At 38.6% G+C, this 18737-nt stretch overlaps 1 protein-coding gene across 13 annotated transcripts in view; it reads right to left on the reverse strand.

The window, feature by feature from the left end:
- Positions 1-18737, reverse strand: part of CNKSR2 (connector enhancer of kinase suppressor of Ras 2) — a 237459-nt gene that overhangs the window by 78288 nt on the left and 140434 nt on the right. For 12 of the 13 annotated variants that reach the window (XR_008330258.1, XR_008330259.1, XM_053387069.1 and 9 more), the window contains 4 exons: positions 18519-18560; positions 16673-16792; positions 8773-8832; positions 3815-3883 (listed from right to left, as the gene is read on the reverse strand). Coding sequence is in view for 11 of the 13 variants with exons in the window: in XM_053387069.1 (XP_053243044.1) it covers positions 3815-3883; positions 8773-8832; positions 16673-16792; positions 18519-18560 (291 nt within the window). In the remaining 2 variants the exon portion in view is untranslated. The remainder of the gene's footprint in view (positions 1-3814; positions 3884-8772; positions 8833-16672; positions 16793-18518; positions 18561-18737) is intronic. The other variant, XM_053387071.1, reaches the window with a different exon arrangement.

Here is an 18737-nt window from a genome sequence, read left to right on the forward strand (position 1 = left end):
ACGCACCAGACCACAAGGCGCACCTAGTTTTTAGAGGAGGAAAACAAGAAAAAAAATATTCTGAATCTCAGAAGCCAGAACAGCAAGAGTAATCGCTGCGCAGTGAAAGCAGCAATTCCTCTTGCTGTTCTGGCTTCTGGGATAGCTGTGCAGCCTGCATTCGCTCCATAAGACGCACACACATTCCCCCTTACTTTTTAGGAGGGAAAAAGTGAGTCTTATAGAGCAAAAAATACGGTATTTATCTGATTGTGACTGCAGCATATATCTCCCCATGTCTCAAATATTGTCAACAATAATTTAGTTAAATTGTGTGGCATAATCAATGCTTCCTGACTCATCAGCCAGCAGCAATGTTTCCACACAGGTCACCAAAAACATGCATTCTTCAGAAAGGGGATTGGCTAGAGGTTATCAGCCTTCGAAAATTGGTAAATGCCAGGCACTCCTCTTCAATAATTGTATGGCTACTCAAAACCTAATGTACCCTTTTGCATTTCAGGAGAACAGCCTGGTCACATGGAGCAGAACAAACAGACGCTGAGCAAAGTTTTATACTACTGCTCCCTACAGCGTAGGAACAATTGTAGTTTTAGTGATGAGTCTCTCCCAACCTCCCCAACACAGGAAGTATTTCAAGGAGGAACACGGATGAGTGCATAGGGGGCAGCTCTCTCTCATTGATGCTCACCAACCTCTACAGACTACATGTTGCAGCTACCGACCATTACTATCACTCTTGGGTCTTGTTGCAGTCCTCCCAACAGCCTTAAAGACATTCCCCTCTCCCAATACTATAAAGAGCACAAATGAGCATAGCCCTGAGGCAGCTGCTGCTTACTAAATCAACTCTGAAGCAATACCCAATAGAGGGCTTTCTCCAGATGTAAATAACAGCTTCAAAGGAGCAATATCTTGTCAGACCACATCAGGGAAAGAAAGGGTTGTACATGTAAGTGCAAATAGGCATTTAATATACATCTAGTTTGGTCCTTGGGGACTGCATATGCTTTCAAGTGCGTAATGTGGGAGACTTTCTCCCAGCTTTTCTAGTGGGCCATAACTCGGAGGTACAGTATATCCTTGGCATCTCCAGGTAGGGCTGGGAGAGAGAACCTTGCAAGAAACCCTGGAGAGCTATTGTACTACTTGGGCCAACAGCCTAAGGACTTCCTATGTTCTTCATAGAACACGTCCTACATTTGACACGTATGCTGTTTCACAGAGCTAGGACTAGTCAAACAATCTAGTCCCGGTTGAATCTGTAGACTGGTAGCTGTTGTTGAGTACCTGGAAGCTGCTTTAGGGAATGTGTAGTGTGGGTGTGGGTGTGGGGCTTAGACCTGTAAGCTTCTCCACTTTTGCATCTAACATGAAAGTTAATACCAGGCATGCAAAAGGTGAGCTTGGTGTTGGTGGGGCCCAAACATGCACCTCTTTTTTCCAGCCTGCTTCTCTAGTCCTGTGGGCTAACAGGCTTTGTCCTTCAAAAAGTGCAGCTGTGACTCCTTTGTTGTGTGTCCTGGCTATACTCCTTTGCCAGACATAACTGATTTTTGGTGTTGTTTCCCTCAGTTTTGATATGTTCTGCAAAACACTGAACATCAACCTTGCAGAATGGTAAGAAAAACTATGCCTAATTAGCTTCACAAGTTTACCTATTTGGATTTTACATCCCTTAATAGATAACTATAGTTAAGTTCACAGCATTCATAGCCAATCCAATGTTCTTTACATTAGATGTTAAAGACAAGTACCTTACATTCCTGCAATGTTATCTAAATGAGCTTGCCCAACTCTCTTTGTAAAGAATTAAAGTATTAGTCTCCAACTTGTTAAGACAGAATTTCTCACACTGCTGTGGCATGTATATCCTACCAGTGCAATTTCCCATAGAGTTGAATCTCAACTTGACTCAGCAGACTGGACATAGAAATGGCCAGAGAAAAGTTCAAAGACCACTTGAAACATATTTCGCTTGCCTTTCTCACCTTCAGGAGGAATCCTCCTACTAACAGCTTCTCATAAAGAGGGCACTTCAAGACAGTTGCTATTGTGCAGGTGGGATTCAATCACTTTATGGCAAACCTATGCCCCAGCCCCGCAAGTTAGACTTTTTGCAGTAAGCAAAGTGATGGTTAAATAAACTGGAAAGTATGGAGTAACAATTGCTTGATGTGATGTTTTAAACCTTCCCACAAACAAATCAGAATAGAATGCTCAATAAACAGGTCATATAGAAGCAATCAGGGAAATTTCCCCCCACAACTAATGTCCATCTGATACTCTACTTCTCATCCAGAGAGGTGCTCTCCATCCCAAACAGCAGCACAGTCTTTCTCATATTGCCAATTGGGGTGCAATGAGTGACAATCCCAGAATCTATCCCATACCCTTCCTAATCTAGGTTTTTGCACACCATTTAGACTGTGTAAAGAAATCCCTACAGGAAAAAATTACATGTGACACATGGGGGGGGGGGAGGGAAATTAACAGACAGGAAGGGGACCACAGTGCATGGGAAGAGTGCTTAATCCTTCCATTCCCAACCGTGAACCCAACAAAAATTGCCCAGCCTGTGTAGCTATGAAAGCTGTCCTATGGCAGTCTCATCCTATGATGCTTCAGAATTACTCTTAAGGATAGCAATTCCTACAAATATTACTTTCCCAGTACAGTTTTACTGTAATTATGATCTGTCTTGATCACTGTTGTGTTCCAATGGGGCACATTTGGTAAGCCTCCATGCCCCTTAGGTTGGGCTAGCCTTTAACAAGTGTCAAGCTTTTTATGTGGCAGACTATGCCCTTTGGACCTCCTTGTCAATAGAGGCTTAGCAGGAGTCATACCTTGTTTTTAGATGTCTTCTAAAAACTCTCTTCAGACACACTTTCAACCTAAGCTCTTACTAATGTGTTTGATGTTTTAATTATTTTTAGTGTAACACTGTCTTTTCAGTTCTTATACTGCCTTGTGATATTTTCATATTAAAGTGCAGTTTAAAATTATGTGAATATAAATAAATAAGGCACTTCAGAATAAAATATTCTAAATTATAGAATATTAAATGTGAGTAAATGTATTGAACTCATGCTATACTAAAGCAATGTGTAAATGACCAAAATAGAGAGGAAATGGTTTAACCTGTGTTAACTCCAGAGAGATACCTGTTTGATACACAGGTTTCTTGTTTAGCATTCCAGCCTGCTGAAATAGGAGTCCTGTAGTCTTGCTCAGGCCTCATGGAGAATGAGTTTCAAGGGGTGAGAAAAGCAAATGGACAACCCACTGAGCAACGTAGTAAGAGATGGGATGGCTCTCAGCCGCAAACGTTAGCATTTTATAATTTTTTATGGGATTCATCCACCCCACCCCTAATCCAGGATAAGGATCAGATTCCCTCTTCTTCCCACTTCACTCACTCGGCTGAGACTTCAACATTCTGTATGTTTTTGAAGCTCACAGATCCTTGAGAGGGCTATTTACAACCCTAGCCTTTAATTTACACTTCTGTGTATCTATGCAGGCCATTAAGTATGAAGAAACCACTACCTTATTTTTTGTGGCTTTGCTTTGTTTCCAAACCAATAGGCATTCAACCACCTAAATTTGCTATTAGTAAATATTATGAGAAACTGGTAGTCTTACACACATTTCGCTTCCACACTACTTATTTTTTAGAATACATAAAAATTACAGAGTCTTTTTAAAATCTCTCATGCAAAAGCTACTAAAACCAGTAAAACAACACATTTTAACATGTGTTGCTGATACACCATCATCTTCAAGTGATACAGAATTCAATCATACCTACCACAGTTTGGTGGTTAACTTGGATCACTTCATCTCCAGCATGGATTTTCTTACATCGATCTGCAGGTGACTGAATTTAAAATAAAAGAGATGATAAAGAATACAATCCTTACTGGCTATCATCTCTCCTTTCACAAAAGCAAGATTATTAAGCTATGCACTCTGTGTTAGTTCTCTATACTGTATTTATGTTTTCTAGGAAGTTAAATATTTCTCTTTTTCAATGCTACAGTCCTGGCAACATATAGAAGGCTTCAACTGGAACAACTTATTTGCACAGACGACAGCTCAGTGAGCTACTATGGCAATAATATGGGAGTGCTCTAAGGTCCTTTGAGTGTACTGGGTGTTTTGAACTTGTCATGGGACAACACCAGACTTCCTCAGTGAGCCTTAACCGTCTAGAAGAGGACATAATCTGGATCAAATAACTCAGTGTTATTCCTCACTGAGGAATCGTGGGTTGGACTACAAGCCTCCCTTTCCCAGTTATAAATGAGACATGCAGCATTACTTCAAGCCAGAGAGGCACACTTCATGTAGCTTTTTCCTCAAGATGAATGGATGGGGGCAGTACTCCCTATTGCCACCAGATACAACCCCCCTCGTTTTCCTTGAGGGGGGCTGCAAGACAAGGAGAGGAAATACAAACACACTGAGTTTTGTGTGTCCACTGAGTACTCACAAAATCTCTAGAAGGGTTTTGTGATCCAAGCAGGGTAGTGTTCAACTATTCTGACAAGATGCCCCCAAAACAGCTTCTCTGCCATTACTGATCTTTCCTTAGGCTGCATGGTGTGTGTTTATGGGTGTTGAAAGTCCTGGTGCACTCTTAATTCAGGTCCGATATAGAGGGCACCCATGAGTACTGAAAGTGTTCCCTAGAACATGCATCCTGAATCATTCAAAACTACAGGAATTTTACAAAGATCCTTGAGCTCATAAATTAACACAGAAATGGTTCCCTGAATGTGGTAAGTCTGAAAACCACTCATGTAGAACATTCAGTGACTTAAAAACAAAACTCTTCTACAAGATAATGACCCTGACTGCTGTGCAGTTGAGGCTTTTAAGCACTCAGCGGATCAGCCCCTCATGAGAACCATGGGATCTTTCAAGGGTGCCATGAGAGGTTGACTCCTCCCTTGCTGCTCCAGGTCTGCTGTGCCACTGGACAAAGGTGCTCTGTGTGCAAGGGCACAAAGAGTGGTGATCCATGGAATACACAAAATGTCCCAAATTCTCACCTAACTGCAATAGTTTTTAAGATAATCACATAATATATTTTCCTCTGAAGTTTAATAAATCATTTTCCAGTGCAAGTAAACACAGACACTCATTTCTCTTCACTACAGAAAATCCAGAACACCAGGAGTTCAATTTAAGTACTATGATCAGAAGGCATTTATATCAATTCCTACTTCTGTCCTCTGGAAGTTTGAAGATTTCTAAAAATGCAGTGATAAAAATATAAAACACTGTGGATAGCAACTGGGCAAAAGTTAAACATTTTAAATCAATGCAGCTTAAACTCAGGATGGACTGACTCGGAAGGATTCAGATCAAAATCCAGAGAAAATGAAGCATTCCCATGACGAATTGAAATGAACGGGACTAAAGCATGCGGTAGGGTTCTAACTTCTAAAAATGGTGGGGATATCACACAGAGAAAACTTAGTCCATTTTTTGTACAAGTTTTACTCAATCTGCACTGAGTAAAACCAGTAGTTCTGAACAAACAAGACACTTTTTATTTTCAAATTATGCATGCAAGTAAAGCATCAAAGAAGAGGCATTACAACCTGTGTGAGAAAGAAGTGGGATATATCTTCTAAAATGGCACATGCCACACACAGCAAAAACTAAATATAAGGCTGGACACTGTTATGATCTATGTCGTTTGCAACGCTCAAACCCTCTAGTGAGATTACCACCACTAGATTCAAGTTGTTTGAATGCTTGACAATATTACAACTGATATTAAAATCTAGTAACATACATTGGCTATTATTTTGCCAATACAGTACACTGTAGTCACGCTTATTCTAGTCCCATTGGAGATCCCAGGATCATGGTTTAGTTTCAGTTTGTGTGATCAGTTTCAGTTGTTGCAGCCTGATAACATGGATAGGAGCCTGAAAGTGAGGGTGACTATATGCCGTCTCGATCCTTGCCCATCAAGGCTAATAAAATATGGTAGGAGTGGACTGACTCGATTGATGCAGGGAGTGGTTGTTTCTTTATAGAAGGGAGTTATCCCCACTTCCTGGAAAGGGCTTATGGAAAGGCATCTCTTGAAAAAGCCCTCCCTGGATCCAGGGATTTTAGAAAACTACTGTCGAATCTCTAATTCTCCCTTCTTGGCCATGAGGTAGGATCTGCTTCACCTATTTTTATGGATGTGTTGTTTTTTAGATTTTTATTCACCCACCACTGGGAGCTGTCATGCAGGGATGTGGGGAAAGTACCATTTGTATGCTGATAACATGCAGCTTTATCTATTCCATCTGAATCAGGACAGGCTGTGAAGGTGTTGGATCGGTGTCTGAAAGCAGTGAAGAGCTGGATGGGAGCCAGTAAACTGAGGTTGAATACTGTTAAGAAGGAGGTGCTATGGTAGGTGGTTCCTGTGTCTGGGAATTAGGTACATCATCGGGTCTGGGAGGGATTGCGCTCTCCCTCAAAAAGAAATTTTGAGTACTGGAAGTACTAATGGAGCAGAATTCAATGTCACAATATTACAAATGTTCCATCTGTTCAAGTATATCAGAGTACCAGATAGAAGAATTCCCTCCCCTGCCTCTGCACACCGTTCTGAGGGTTCTCCTCACCACCACCATCCTGGAGCCAATAATGGAAAGGGAGAGGGAGGAAAGCCTCATGGTGCAAGTGGTTTGGCACGTGAATCCCAGCTTGCCACTGGGGTCTCAAGTGGCTTCTGTGGCCAGGAGAATTATGCCCATTTTAGGATAAACTGCCATCTACAGTTGTTCCTGGACTAGAATAGTCTGGTTCCAGTTGTCCATGCTCAAGCGACCTCCTACTTAAACTACTGTAATGGGCTGAATGTGGGGCTGCTCTTGAAGAAGCTCTAAGCAGAATAATCACATTGAATTTAATTAGACTGCAGTGTAATGATATCTATTAAGGCAAACTAGAAACCACTTTACATTTCCTCCAAATATAACTTAGCCCTTATGGAATAAATGCTTTTAATATTTATAAAACAAGGCAAGTAGTACTATATATTATGGATTTTTTTCAATTATTTTGCTCTAAGAGCACTAAATATTAAATACCACCAACAGCATCAATCTATGGACTCGTTCTAAAAATGTATTATCAATATCTGTGCAGATGTTTTATTAAGTGACAAATTATGTTGAGAGCAATACATGGACAGTATTACTATTATATTGATACCGGTCACAGTTCAAATAAATTATGTTTACACATATGGGAGATTATTCAGTTTAACCATATTATTATTATTCAGTTTGACAATGGAAACTGCTTCAGCAGAACTATGGAAGGCTGTAATTGTTCATATTGTTCTGCTCCACGCACATTAGTAACTCACTTATAGCCTCAACTAAATTTGCAAGAACTCAGACCTATCACTGTGATTAGTCATGTTGATTAGATAAAGGGACTGATCAGAGGATCTTGTTAGTCACTGTGATGTGACTTTCATCCCAACAGAAGCTTCAATCAAGGCAGTTTCAATGAAGTTTTTACTATAGAGAAGCAAGGCAATTGTGTGAGCATGCATGCCAAACTGACACAGGATGGAGTGTGTTACTAGTTTACTGACATGCACATTAAGTACCAGGAATGCAAAGCGTTGCAGCATTTTGGTGGTGGGCTGTGATCCTAACCTACAGTAGAACACCTGTTGGAAACCCTCATGTATTTTCCTGTGGGAAACTGTAGTGGCAGGAGCTTTCCAACTACAGTGGTACCTCGGGTTACAGACACTTCAGGTTACAGACTCCTCTAACCCAGAAATAGTACCTCGGGTTAAGAACTTTACTTCAGGATGAGAACAGAAATCGTGCAGCAGCGGTGCAGCAGCAGCGGGAGGCCCTATTAGCTAAAGTGGTGCTTCAGGTTAAGAACAGTTTCAGGTTAAAACCAGACATCCAGAACAAATTAAGTTCTTAACATGAGGTACCACTGTATAGTAAACAATGTACAAACACTACTATTGGTGACTTGAAGTTTAACTCCACTTCTGGTGGAGTATGGGAAGAAGAATTCTATGGTTGATTTAAGAATGTCATTGGAAATTCTATTTTCAGATATTTTCAGCAGTTTGAGTTTCCTTCATAAGAAGGTGACTTCTGTCCATAAGAGGAACCTAGAGAATACCTCTCATACAACACAAACGAATAAGCATAAGTCTGAAAATGGCTACTATATGTGTAGAGGTGAATGTCTGCAAGAGAGACCACCCTTTCTCAAACTCTCATTAGTTGGTACAATGAGTTCGAGTCTGGTGACATTACATCTATTTTTATAAACAAAGAAGACATGAAGGAGTGTGTGTGCTGCTTAGATGAGATATTAACTTATCAGCTTTTAATATTATTTGATTTCCAGTAAAAAAAAACCACATTATTAGATAGGAAATGTGTTTATTGCACCACAGCAAACTACAGCACAAAATCCTATGTGAATTAAGACAAATTTCCTTTAATTCATGACAAGGTATGACGGTGATATACTTTTCCTCCCTAGAACAAAGTCCAGTTTATATGCATTACTGAAGCTAACTTTCTCACAACTCTAGCCCAAGCTCTTTCAAGCTGTTCTCCCACGTGCACCCCTTCCTTCCCCAAACATGCTCTTGATCCTTTGCAGTTAATACACACGTACGCAAGCAAAAGGGGAATCATAATCCAAAGTTTAGATTACAAATATGTTCCAGACTGCAGCAAATTTGATAACAATACTTACATTTTCTGTTGTTCCAGTAATTACATGAAGACCATCATATGTAGATTTAATGTACATACCCTAAGAAAAAGACATCATGGGAAAAAATTTGTAAAGTTCTTGCAAACTACTGCCATCCAATATAAACATCTCACCCATCTAACATCTCTCTAACACATTTGAGTAATACCACTAGCACATGCCACTGGAATACCAAGTGTTTCTATCAGAAGAAAGTACATGTAAACTCCTTTTATTTGATGCGGCAGGTGTCTCTAGGTGCAACTCATTTGTATGCAATGGTTCGCAATGTGGGTTGAGGTGTCTTCATAGCACTGCAAAAATATTGTAGTGACATGGGGAAAAAATCCCAATCCACATTGGAACTGTAAAATCTGGGGGGGGGGGGTGTCACAGGGGAGACTACAAAGCTATCAATATTCTAAGTGATTTGAGATGCCAAAATTTTTAGAATTTAAAGTCTTCTGAGTTAATAATTAGAAACCAGCTCAGCTGACCAAAACATCACTACATGTATTTCTCTGTAACTTAAATAGTATAAACTCATATTGTTTAAAATCCAGTATTTTAAAAGGTACATTGTAATTCTGAGATACTGAAATAGTGACTATATAGTCGAGAATTTAAAAACAACTGAAAACTATAAAAGCAATTCAGCGAAACTGAAGAACTGAAGAACCTATGACCCTTCTATTTACCCACTAGATCTACAAATAAAGTAAAAGTATTATTCTGCAAAGGAAGGAATGTATTTTGAGCAAAGAACTATATACAGAATTTGTATATAACCAATTCATACCTGCTGATTATTACGGATCACAAAGATAAATAAAATATGCCTAGTTTTAGAAATAGTACATGAACTGAGGCCTCTATGGAACACATGAGCTATATTTTTATGACCTAGGGAATGTTTATATGTGTTATAACACTGGTTGAATACTAACCTACATCTAAGGTGCTTTATGGATTATCATTCAAAATGTTCTAGTCAAGTGGAATTAAATAGTTGCTGGGAGAAGCTAAATTCCTCTATCTTTCCATCTTGTATCACACAATGTAGACTACATGTCCCAGGATACTACCAAAGCATATTTCAGTTGATCCTCTTCCACTTTTACAACAACCCATATGATATTTTCTAGATGAGGGCAATAGTTTTAATGGTCTTCTACATATTCACATTATTAGACCACTGCATTTAGTAATGAAATCTTGTTTTATTTTAGTTGTAGAAAGCTAATTGGAGCAGGCCAATGCCCTCCTGAATCCTTCTAAATGCCTCCTTTAGGCACTGTCCCAAAAAAATCTCCTGAGGAATTTAAGTTGATTCCCAGAGGCTGGTCAGTAAATGGTGCTATTCCTGACCAGCTTTGCACAGTGTATTATGGCTCCTTCAACAGTGCTGTCTGTATGGTTCAGCACTACGGCAGGCGTACATTGATGCGTAAATGTGGCATTAAGTCAATCTTTTACCTTCTCCTAGTCCATCTGGAAGAATTTGATTTGCTGGGTTTTTCCTTTGAGGGGACATTTTATATGGATTGAGCATTACCCATGTGGCGTTCAATTTCATTTTCCACCTTTGAGCATTTCAGCGTGTTTTTGGAATAGGCTCTGAGGAGACGAACTGCATTTTTTTGACACTGTGTATGATTTGGATGGTTTCCTGTTTGTTGGCCTGACTACAACTGGGTCTTTATGATGAAATAATTTGCTCATTTGCTTGACATTTTGGGTGCGCCACTTGCTAAAGAAAAAAAGGAGGGACCTTCACCTGTGATTCTCTGTCTCAAGAAACACTCAAGGCAGTGTGCAGAATAAGATGGGGGGGAGGGGAATAATGGCTGTTCTACTTCCATTGCAGAGTACATATCTGAAAGATTACCCTTTATCATTTACAATGAGGAGCCAGAAGAATTCACAGAAATAGCTCCCCTGTTTTTTTAAAAAAGATATTCAAGACCTTACAGAGCCTGAAAGCTTTAATCCATGAAGTGATGGTGGGCTGTAAATGTAATTTTTCTATGCCATCTACTAAATTTTTCTATGCCATCTACTAAATTTCCTACAGAGTAGGAACACTGACACTGAACAGCAGAGAGGATAAATTGTGTTCAGAGTACAACACAAGCATGCCATATCTAACCACTGGTTTCTTTATGGAATTGAAATGACAGTAAAATGCAATATACATTCTAGAACCTTTACAGATTTTATAGCAGAGGCAAACCTCTCTGCAGGATGAAATTGATTTTGCTACTATTACTGAAAGCATTCTATTATCATGGCAAGGCAGGGCTAGCCTTAATATGGGAATGAGGGTCCACCTCAGGCAGTACATTTTAGGTGCTACTACAGCTTTGATCCAGCCTTGTATCAAATGCTAAACTCAAGAAAACAGAGTCTTTTTCCAGCAGTATTACGTTGATACTGTTGCTTCAACTTGTCCTTTTTCTTTTATTCTTCCTCCAAATCTGTACACCGTCTGACCTCTGGTGGCTTGAATGGGGCAGGGGGAGCCATAGTACTTTATAACTATATAGAGCTTTAGAGTCTTGTCAGCCTGCTTTGCACAAGGGACCAGCACTAATGAGCAGCAATTTGTTATCCCTTTAATGTAAAAATATCAAGTTATAACTAGCACCAATAAAGAGCTGCTAGATTACCTTTAAGTAGCCTGTGTCCCAAAACAAATTTCTTGCTTTTACTTAAAAAACAACAAAAAATAGACATTTGGCCACTGATTGTTTTCTGAAACAGTACACGTAAAGCAAGGAAAATCCAGAACTCAAAACAAGTTAGTTCAACATAGCTGAAGATAGTACATGTCTCAATTTTCATAGTCATGACATAAAACACATACCCCTTTTCAGGTACATAGCCACAGACAATTTTATGTCATTACTCTGAAGATAATAAGGGCATAAATATGCAAAAATGAGAAATGTCAAGCAAATTAGTCCACTCTAGGGAGACAGAACACCTAAAGCATTCACAGCAGAAAAGGCACAGGTGGGAGGATGCACTGCAGCAGAGCTTCCTTGAAGCACAGAGATTTATTTTATTTCTAAATATTAAAAGAAAAAGCTTCAAAACAAATTGCGTTATTCAGACAAATAGGATATAAGATGTAACTATGTTTAGACAACCTTTTTTCTAACAGTCATTTAATGAAATAAAGACAATAGCTTGGATATTCATTAGTGTTCAACACAGTAACTGCTTATGTCCATTGAAGAAACAGATTCAGCAGAGGCTTCCATTGGAGTAGGGAATGGTGCAGGATTTTTTGCTGCTATCACTTTACTCCTGCGGCCCCTAGCTTCTGTACTGCTTCTAATGGCAGGAGCACCCCATGAGCAGACTTCTAGAAGATGCTTCATGAGGTGGCAAGGTATCACCAAATAAATAAGCTATGGCAACTGTTCTATATAATACAATTGCCAAACACTTGTTCCACATACTACACAGTGGTGTTCAGGGTTTATACTTGAACAGAGTATTTATCTCTGACATACTTAAAACAGGAACACCTTCTGAGTGTGAATAAGGGGTTTTAATGTGCATCTTTCAGAAATATAAATCCCCAAGATTTTGAGGCACCTATCATGTTCTGATAGGAGATAATCCAGTTAATCTCTCTGTAAAAAAAACTTTTGAGTAACATTACAAAGAGAATATGTAACCTGCATGATTTAGTTTAAGGAACTTTTTGATTGGATTCTTAGATACTGTATGGATCAAAAACTGAGATTTACTAAACTCAGATGTTGTTTACAAGTCTGAGAACAACTCTGTCTTGTCTAAACAACATTGTTATACCAACACTAATCTTTCTCTTATCACATATTAGAAACAGTCAAAAAAATGCAAATTAACTTAGCAATGTCTGGATGTTATAATCAGTACTGCTTTGCGAAAGGTCTCTATGTTTATTATACATATATTTAAACTTTTAACATAATTGTCACAGTTTGTACATTTTGCATGTTATTTGCTTCTGACTATTTACATTCCCCCCGCTGTATCCATATGCATATATCAACTGAGGATAGCACTGCATGCATTTGATAAAAGGAACTTGGGGCCCCTCTAGAATGACCCTTTATGCAGGTATATTCTGCAACATGCCATTGATGCAATACTAATGTATCAGTGGTGGATTTATATTGGACAGTTCATATACATTCTGCTTTATTAATTGCTTTGCAATGCTTTCCAATGTTACCATATTATTACCGCTGGGCAAGGGGCAATCTTGTGCTACAGCACAACAAAATCAGAACAGCAATAAACCAAAAAAATTGTGGGGGGAAAGGATTTCAGCAGGAAGCTATGGGCATATAGTGATTAGAAATGAAGCAGTACATTTGCCCTAAAATATTTTCAGGCACAACCAGTATTGAAAGTGTCATTCATATAAGCACCTTGATACTATCATGATCACAAATCATCATGATTGTACAGTAAGAATGATGTCTGGTTCATTCATAAACCTATGCCGTAAAAAAATTGTTATATAGCATTCTAGAGAGGTTAATCCTAATATGTTTCTCAATGGCCACTGATACAATTGATTATGTGATATTAGTGGTGTTACCTGTAAAACCTGCCACTGTATTTCTATTGGTACTTAGCTGTGAAGTTTAAGAATGGTGGTGATTGGTTACTTGGTGTTTCCCTGCCTTCCCTGAAAAGTGCCCACAAGTCCATCCTGTTCTCTTTCTCTTTCTGTTCAAGTTTGTGTCTTGCTGTTTGAACTCGGGAATTTAATTGTTCAGGAATGCCAAATTAGGCTTTATCAGCACACGATAAAAATGCACTTCTGACTTTTCTTTTCTATCAAGATTCCAGCCCTAAAGTTGACACCAAAAACTAAATATAGAGTTGCTGATCAATGCTGAATCCAGGCAAAAGTGGCATAATGATCCCTGACAGGTTAAACAAGTGTTAGTTAAACAAGTCCAATTCATATTTTGAGAATCTAGATCACAGAAACACACACCAGTGATAGTAATTAAACCAGTGATGTAAAATCTCTACCCTCCTCCTACAAACCAACCCATCTGGATAAAAAACTGCAAATTGATCATATGAATGAATCTTGATGCTTCTTAACCACTACAGCTATTTTCTTGCCTGTGTCTTAAAATTCTGCAAGCTATACCTTACCTCAGGCTTTGCACATGGTATACAACTTCCTCATACATTTATCACCGATCACAGTATATCCCTAGTAGCATGCAATTGTGCAAGGCTATCCAAAGACATATATTCTTTGATATGACAAATGGTGCACTAAATTAATAATGCCTAACATCCCAACAATGTCAGTAGCAATTAAGCCTTAGAGCCCTCAAATATAAAAGGGATAAAAGCTGAAATGCATTCATTAAAAAATAAGCAGCCAGCTCATTTCCTGCCCACTCTTCCATCCTTTCTATCTTGTTTTTATCGCCTATAGTTCAACCATTTGGTTCCTAAAAACCACTCACAATAAAAAGTTGGCAAAAAAATATTTACTTCACTTTGTTCCTTATTTCCATCCTTCTAGAGCTCATATTGCCTATACCTTAGCTGAAGAGGTTTTACTTGTCTTTGTTGCCTGTGCCTTCTTTTAACATGAATTATTGTAATTCATTTACCGTATCTTCTGTTGTTATCATTATTTCCAGTTGGCAACAGTAAGAAATGGGGATCAGTGGTGAGAAATTTCAGGCCCAGAGGATGAATGGGATCCCCCCCCCGACTTCCTTATCCTGCCCTCAGACCTCACCCCAGACTGCAACCCTCACCATTTGTGCATCACATTTTCCTTGAGTGCTGTTGCCTAGCTTGACTGTATTATTGAACTGTGATAATAATCTTGCTTTCTTCTTACAATGATGGATAGATGCATGTACATGTGCACAGAAACCTGTGGCATTTGTGTGGCTGGAATGTAGCCTACTGAACAAAAGTTAAGAGTCACATCCATTGCTCTGCCCACCATAGGCCTGGGCCCCAAGAAGGTTTCCCTACATGGAAATGCAGCCCTTGTTCCCTGCTTTTTATATAGATGATAAATAACTTTCAGATAAATCAAAAGTTCTATAGGAAATTGGGTTACCCAGCTGTTCTGCTTACATTTTCCTACATACAAAAATCTGGAAGACCCTTCAAAACTGCTGAATACCCATGATAATCTTAGCAAGGTTTGAAGACACCCATTCACACTTTTATAGCAATCATTATTGCAGACATTTAAGTAGCTTACACAAATTTAGCTCATGAAACATTTTTCAATGATAGGTGTCAAAAATAGTTTACATAAGCAGTGAACCATTACAACTCAATACTTTACAGAATCCCCAAATAACATGTTTTGCCAGGAATATGATACCACTTGGCTCTGCCCTAAAGAGCTTACTGTCTGCAAAATACAGTGGGGAAAGGCAAAAGTTAAAAATTTGAAGATACATTCAATGTTTCTGTCATCCATTTTTTGTTCTTGAAGTACTCTTAAGAGGCATAACTTTACTGTACCATATACAGTGTAAACAAATAATGAACAAACAGCTCCATGCATGGAGAACCTTGCCATCTAAACCGACAAAGCAGCAGAAAACCAACCATAGAGGCTTGAAACATAGAAAATTTACAGTAAAATAAAATCGTTTTGGTCACATCTTAAAGGGCACTTCTGGAAGAAGAAAACAATAAAAGGAGAGTTGAATTAGGAAAGGTTTATGAATCCCAGTGAAACCATGAAGAACCAACATTAGTTACGATATGTGAGATGGAGAAAACAGCAGACAATGGTACTGAAAATGGTCTTTACCTGAACTGGTGGCACTGAGACAAGTATGAGATTACGAATGAACGGCAGTATAGTACTACAGTAGGAATGGAAGGTTTGGGCAGGGCAGAGTGCACCAAGTACAGTATGAACAAATTTTGAAAATATTTAAATAGCATCCAGTCTTAAAAAGCTTCAGGTGACATATAAAAAGTATCCATTAAAATAAAGACTTAGAGCTTTATCACATGCTGCAGTACTGCTGGTACATCAGACTTCTTTATGTGAAAACAGAACTACTTCTTCAGCCCCACCACAACCTCAAAAAGAGCTGCAGAGGGTTGGCGGAGCCTCCAGAATACTTGTGGGGCGCAGGGTAGGAGAGGAAATTGAAAATTTGTTGCACAAGTAGAATTTCTTGCTCAGCCTTGGCTACAACCCTTAGCACTTATTAACTGTTGCATAAACATTCATATCAAATCTGAGGAACTTATTGTAAATATACTGAAGGAGTTCATATAAGTAACAACATTATTAATAAATCTTGCTATAACAGGGGGGGGAAACATTTTCCTAAATTAACCAGGATTTTTTCCTGCATTATGTAACCAATATGGAAGTGTTTTCTTTAAGAACATTCAGCTGCTACATATAAATTTATTTTATGGGATGCAAGAAATCCACATCCCAGGCCTGAACCCATTAACCTAGAAGCAACTTCATTAAATATCTGATTGCATTCAGAGCCTCTCGCTGCAATCCTGCACCTACTTACCTGGGAGTAAGCACCATTGAACTCAACTTCTGAGTAGACATGTATAGGATTGCACTGTGAGCTCCTCATTAATGCGACTCAGGACGTAAAGGAGGGACACAGGTTTGCAAGCTTACCAACCTCTAGAGATACAGTACTTAAAAGAGGTAGCTTTCAACTGGTACTATTTTTTTCAATATTTCCTTAAGAATTTTATACAGTAATTATTAATATGCAATTTCCACTAGCTGACTGAAGATCACATCTACAAATAGAAGAACTAGATATGCCAAATACAGGTCTTATTCGTAGAATGTATTTCTTTCGTCCTGGATGACAGTTTTGATTAACTGCGTACATCTTACCAGCCCTTCGCTTGGTTTGATGTTTGCCAGCTGGATCACTTCCAGGTGAGCAGATTGAGACACAAGAGGATCAGATGAGAGTGAGATTATGTGGTCACAGACGCTAGATAGTGTCTTACACTAGAAATAAAAAAGTGTATTTTCCGTTAACAATCAAGAATATGAAAACTCATTAACACAGTGGACAGTAATCATGTTTGGCCTTTAAAATACATCATTATATATTCAGATTAAATTCCTATTTTATCTAAGTGGCAATGAATATCATTCTTTGGGGAATAAGCATACTCCTTGTCCCTTATTCTAGAAAGATCATGATTAGAGGACAATCAAAAAAACCTCGAATTCTTCTACCTGAGCAGGACTGGGGAAAGGATTCAAATAGCATCAACATTTCTACACTTATCCCTACTTCCATGGTGGTGCCATGTAAAAAATGGTTTAAGGGCTGTTCAGACAGTCTGGACCTGACTTAGATTTTGTTCTTGGTTTTTTTCTTGAATAATTGGCTTAAGAATACAACAAGGTACATATTTTCAGACTACAATGGCACTGTGCAATCTAGAAATATTTACATTCACTTTTTAACACCTCCTTTTCTTGTACTGCTCTATCAGCACCCTCATGATGGAGAGTATTGAGGTTTTTGATTTAAATACAAATTAGAAGTTTTCCACTGACATGCACAAGATGCTGGTAAATTCTGTAATATACTATATCTCAAATGTTCCATTTGATTTATTATTCCATGGGTGTGCAGTGCACAGCCACCTACCATTAAAGAAGATGTAGGAAATCCAGGTTAAAATATCAACCCAGTTCTCAAGTTCAGAGTAGCCTTGGGCACAGCCTTGCCTCCCTTGTTGGATTGCTGTGAGGTTAAAGCAACTAGCTAAATCCAAAATTCCACAAAGAGAAGGCTGCTTACAAAATTTGATATTTTTTCTCCCGACCTTGAAACAGCCTTCTCAATGGACACTTTTGAAAAGCTTGAGCTGTGGCATAGGGGCTTTAGGGGAAAAGTTATCTACCAGCAATCAAGCAGAGGTACTATATGTTAGAGGTACTATATGTTAGAAGTACTATATGTTAGACAAGGAATTGGGACTAGAGCTATACTTACATTATTTACAGCCACTAGTTTACCAGAATCCATATCACAGTACAGAATCAGATTAATGCATATTATAAGCATGCATATACACACTGTCTTTCAAAATATAAGAGAAGGAGGAAGTGAGTCCTTGCTTCATAGAAGATTGGATTGGAAAGATTGGAGAGAAACCAGGAGGAACTACAAATCTATGATTCTACGAAGCAGAGGGGAGTAGAATGCACAAACAGGAGGAAAGGGAAGCAAGAAACTCTGTGGATTAACGAGGATTAATGTGAATATTTATAAAAAGAGCCAGAAAGAGTGGGAAGAATGGTCTCTCTATTGTTAAGAAGTAAGGACATCCTTTAGGGCTCTGATGGCTCTCATTGTAAGAGAAAGCTTCATACCATATTTGACTATTTGATTACTTTTGCACTTTAAAAGATAATGCTCAAGATAATGCTGAAGTGATCAAAGACTATTAAAGGAAACAAGAGGGATCTGAAAGAAAATGTTGCACTGTGCTATTCCCTTTTTCAGGATAAACCATTATATTTCTCTTCTTCCTCCAACAGTCAGCCAGCTTTGTGGTCACTAAGCATATACAATACTTACTGAGCTGGTTTTTTTGGGGGGGGGGGGCCTGCAACCCTTGTCAGCCTGCGTGGTGCAGTTTTTGTTCCTATAAGAATTGGCACTCAAATAATTGAGTTCATTATCAGCATATATTATTTTAAAAATTCTACTTACCACATGAAGAATTTTGTTCTCTGTTTCATATACTGTGCAATCCTGGAAAAAACAAAGTTAACAGAGTACATCAAATATTACGGAAATAATATTTTTTGTGCTCCAATGATATGTTTAAATCTAGAAACAAAGGAATGATTTTAATTGTTCATAGACTTTTGCAAACATCCTCTCTCCCAGCTGTATTCATATAGAAGTAATGTCCATGTCACCTCCCCA

Source organism: Podarcis raffonei, chromosome 4 (genome assembly GCF_027172205.1).
Source record: "Podarcis raffonei isolate rPodRaf1 chromosome 4, rPodRaf1.pri, whole genome shotgun sequence".
NCBI classification, from domain to species: Eukaryota; Metazoa; Chordata; class Lepidosauria; order Squamata; family Lacertidae; genus Podarcis; species Podarcis raffonei.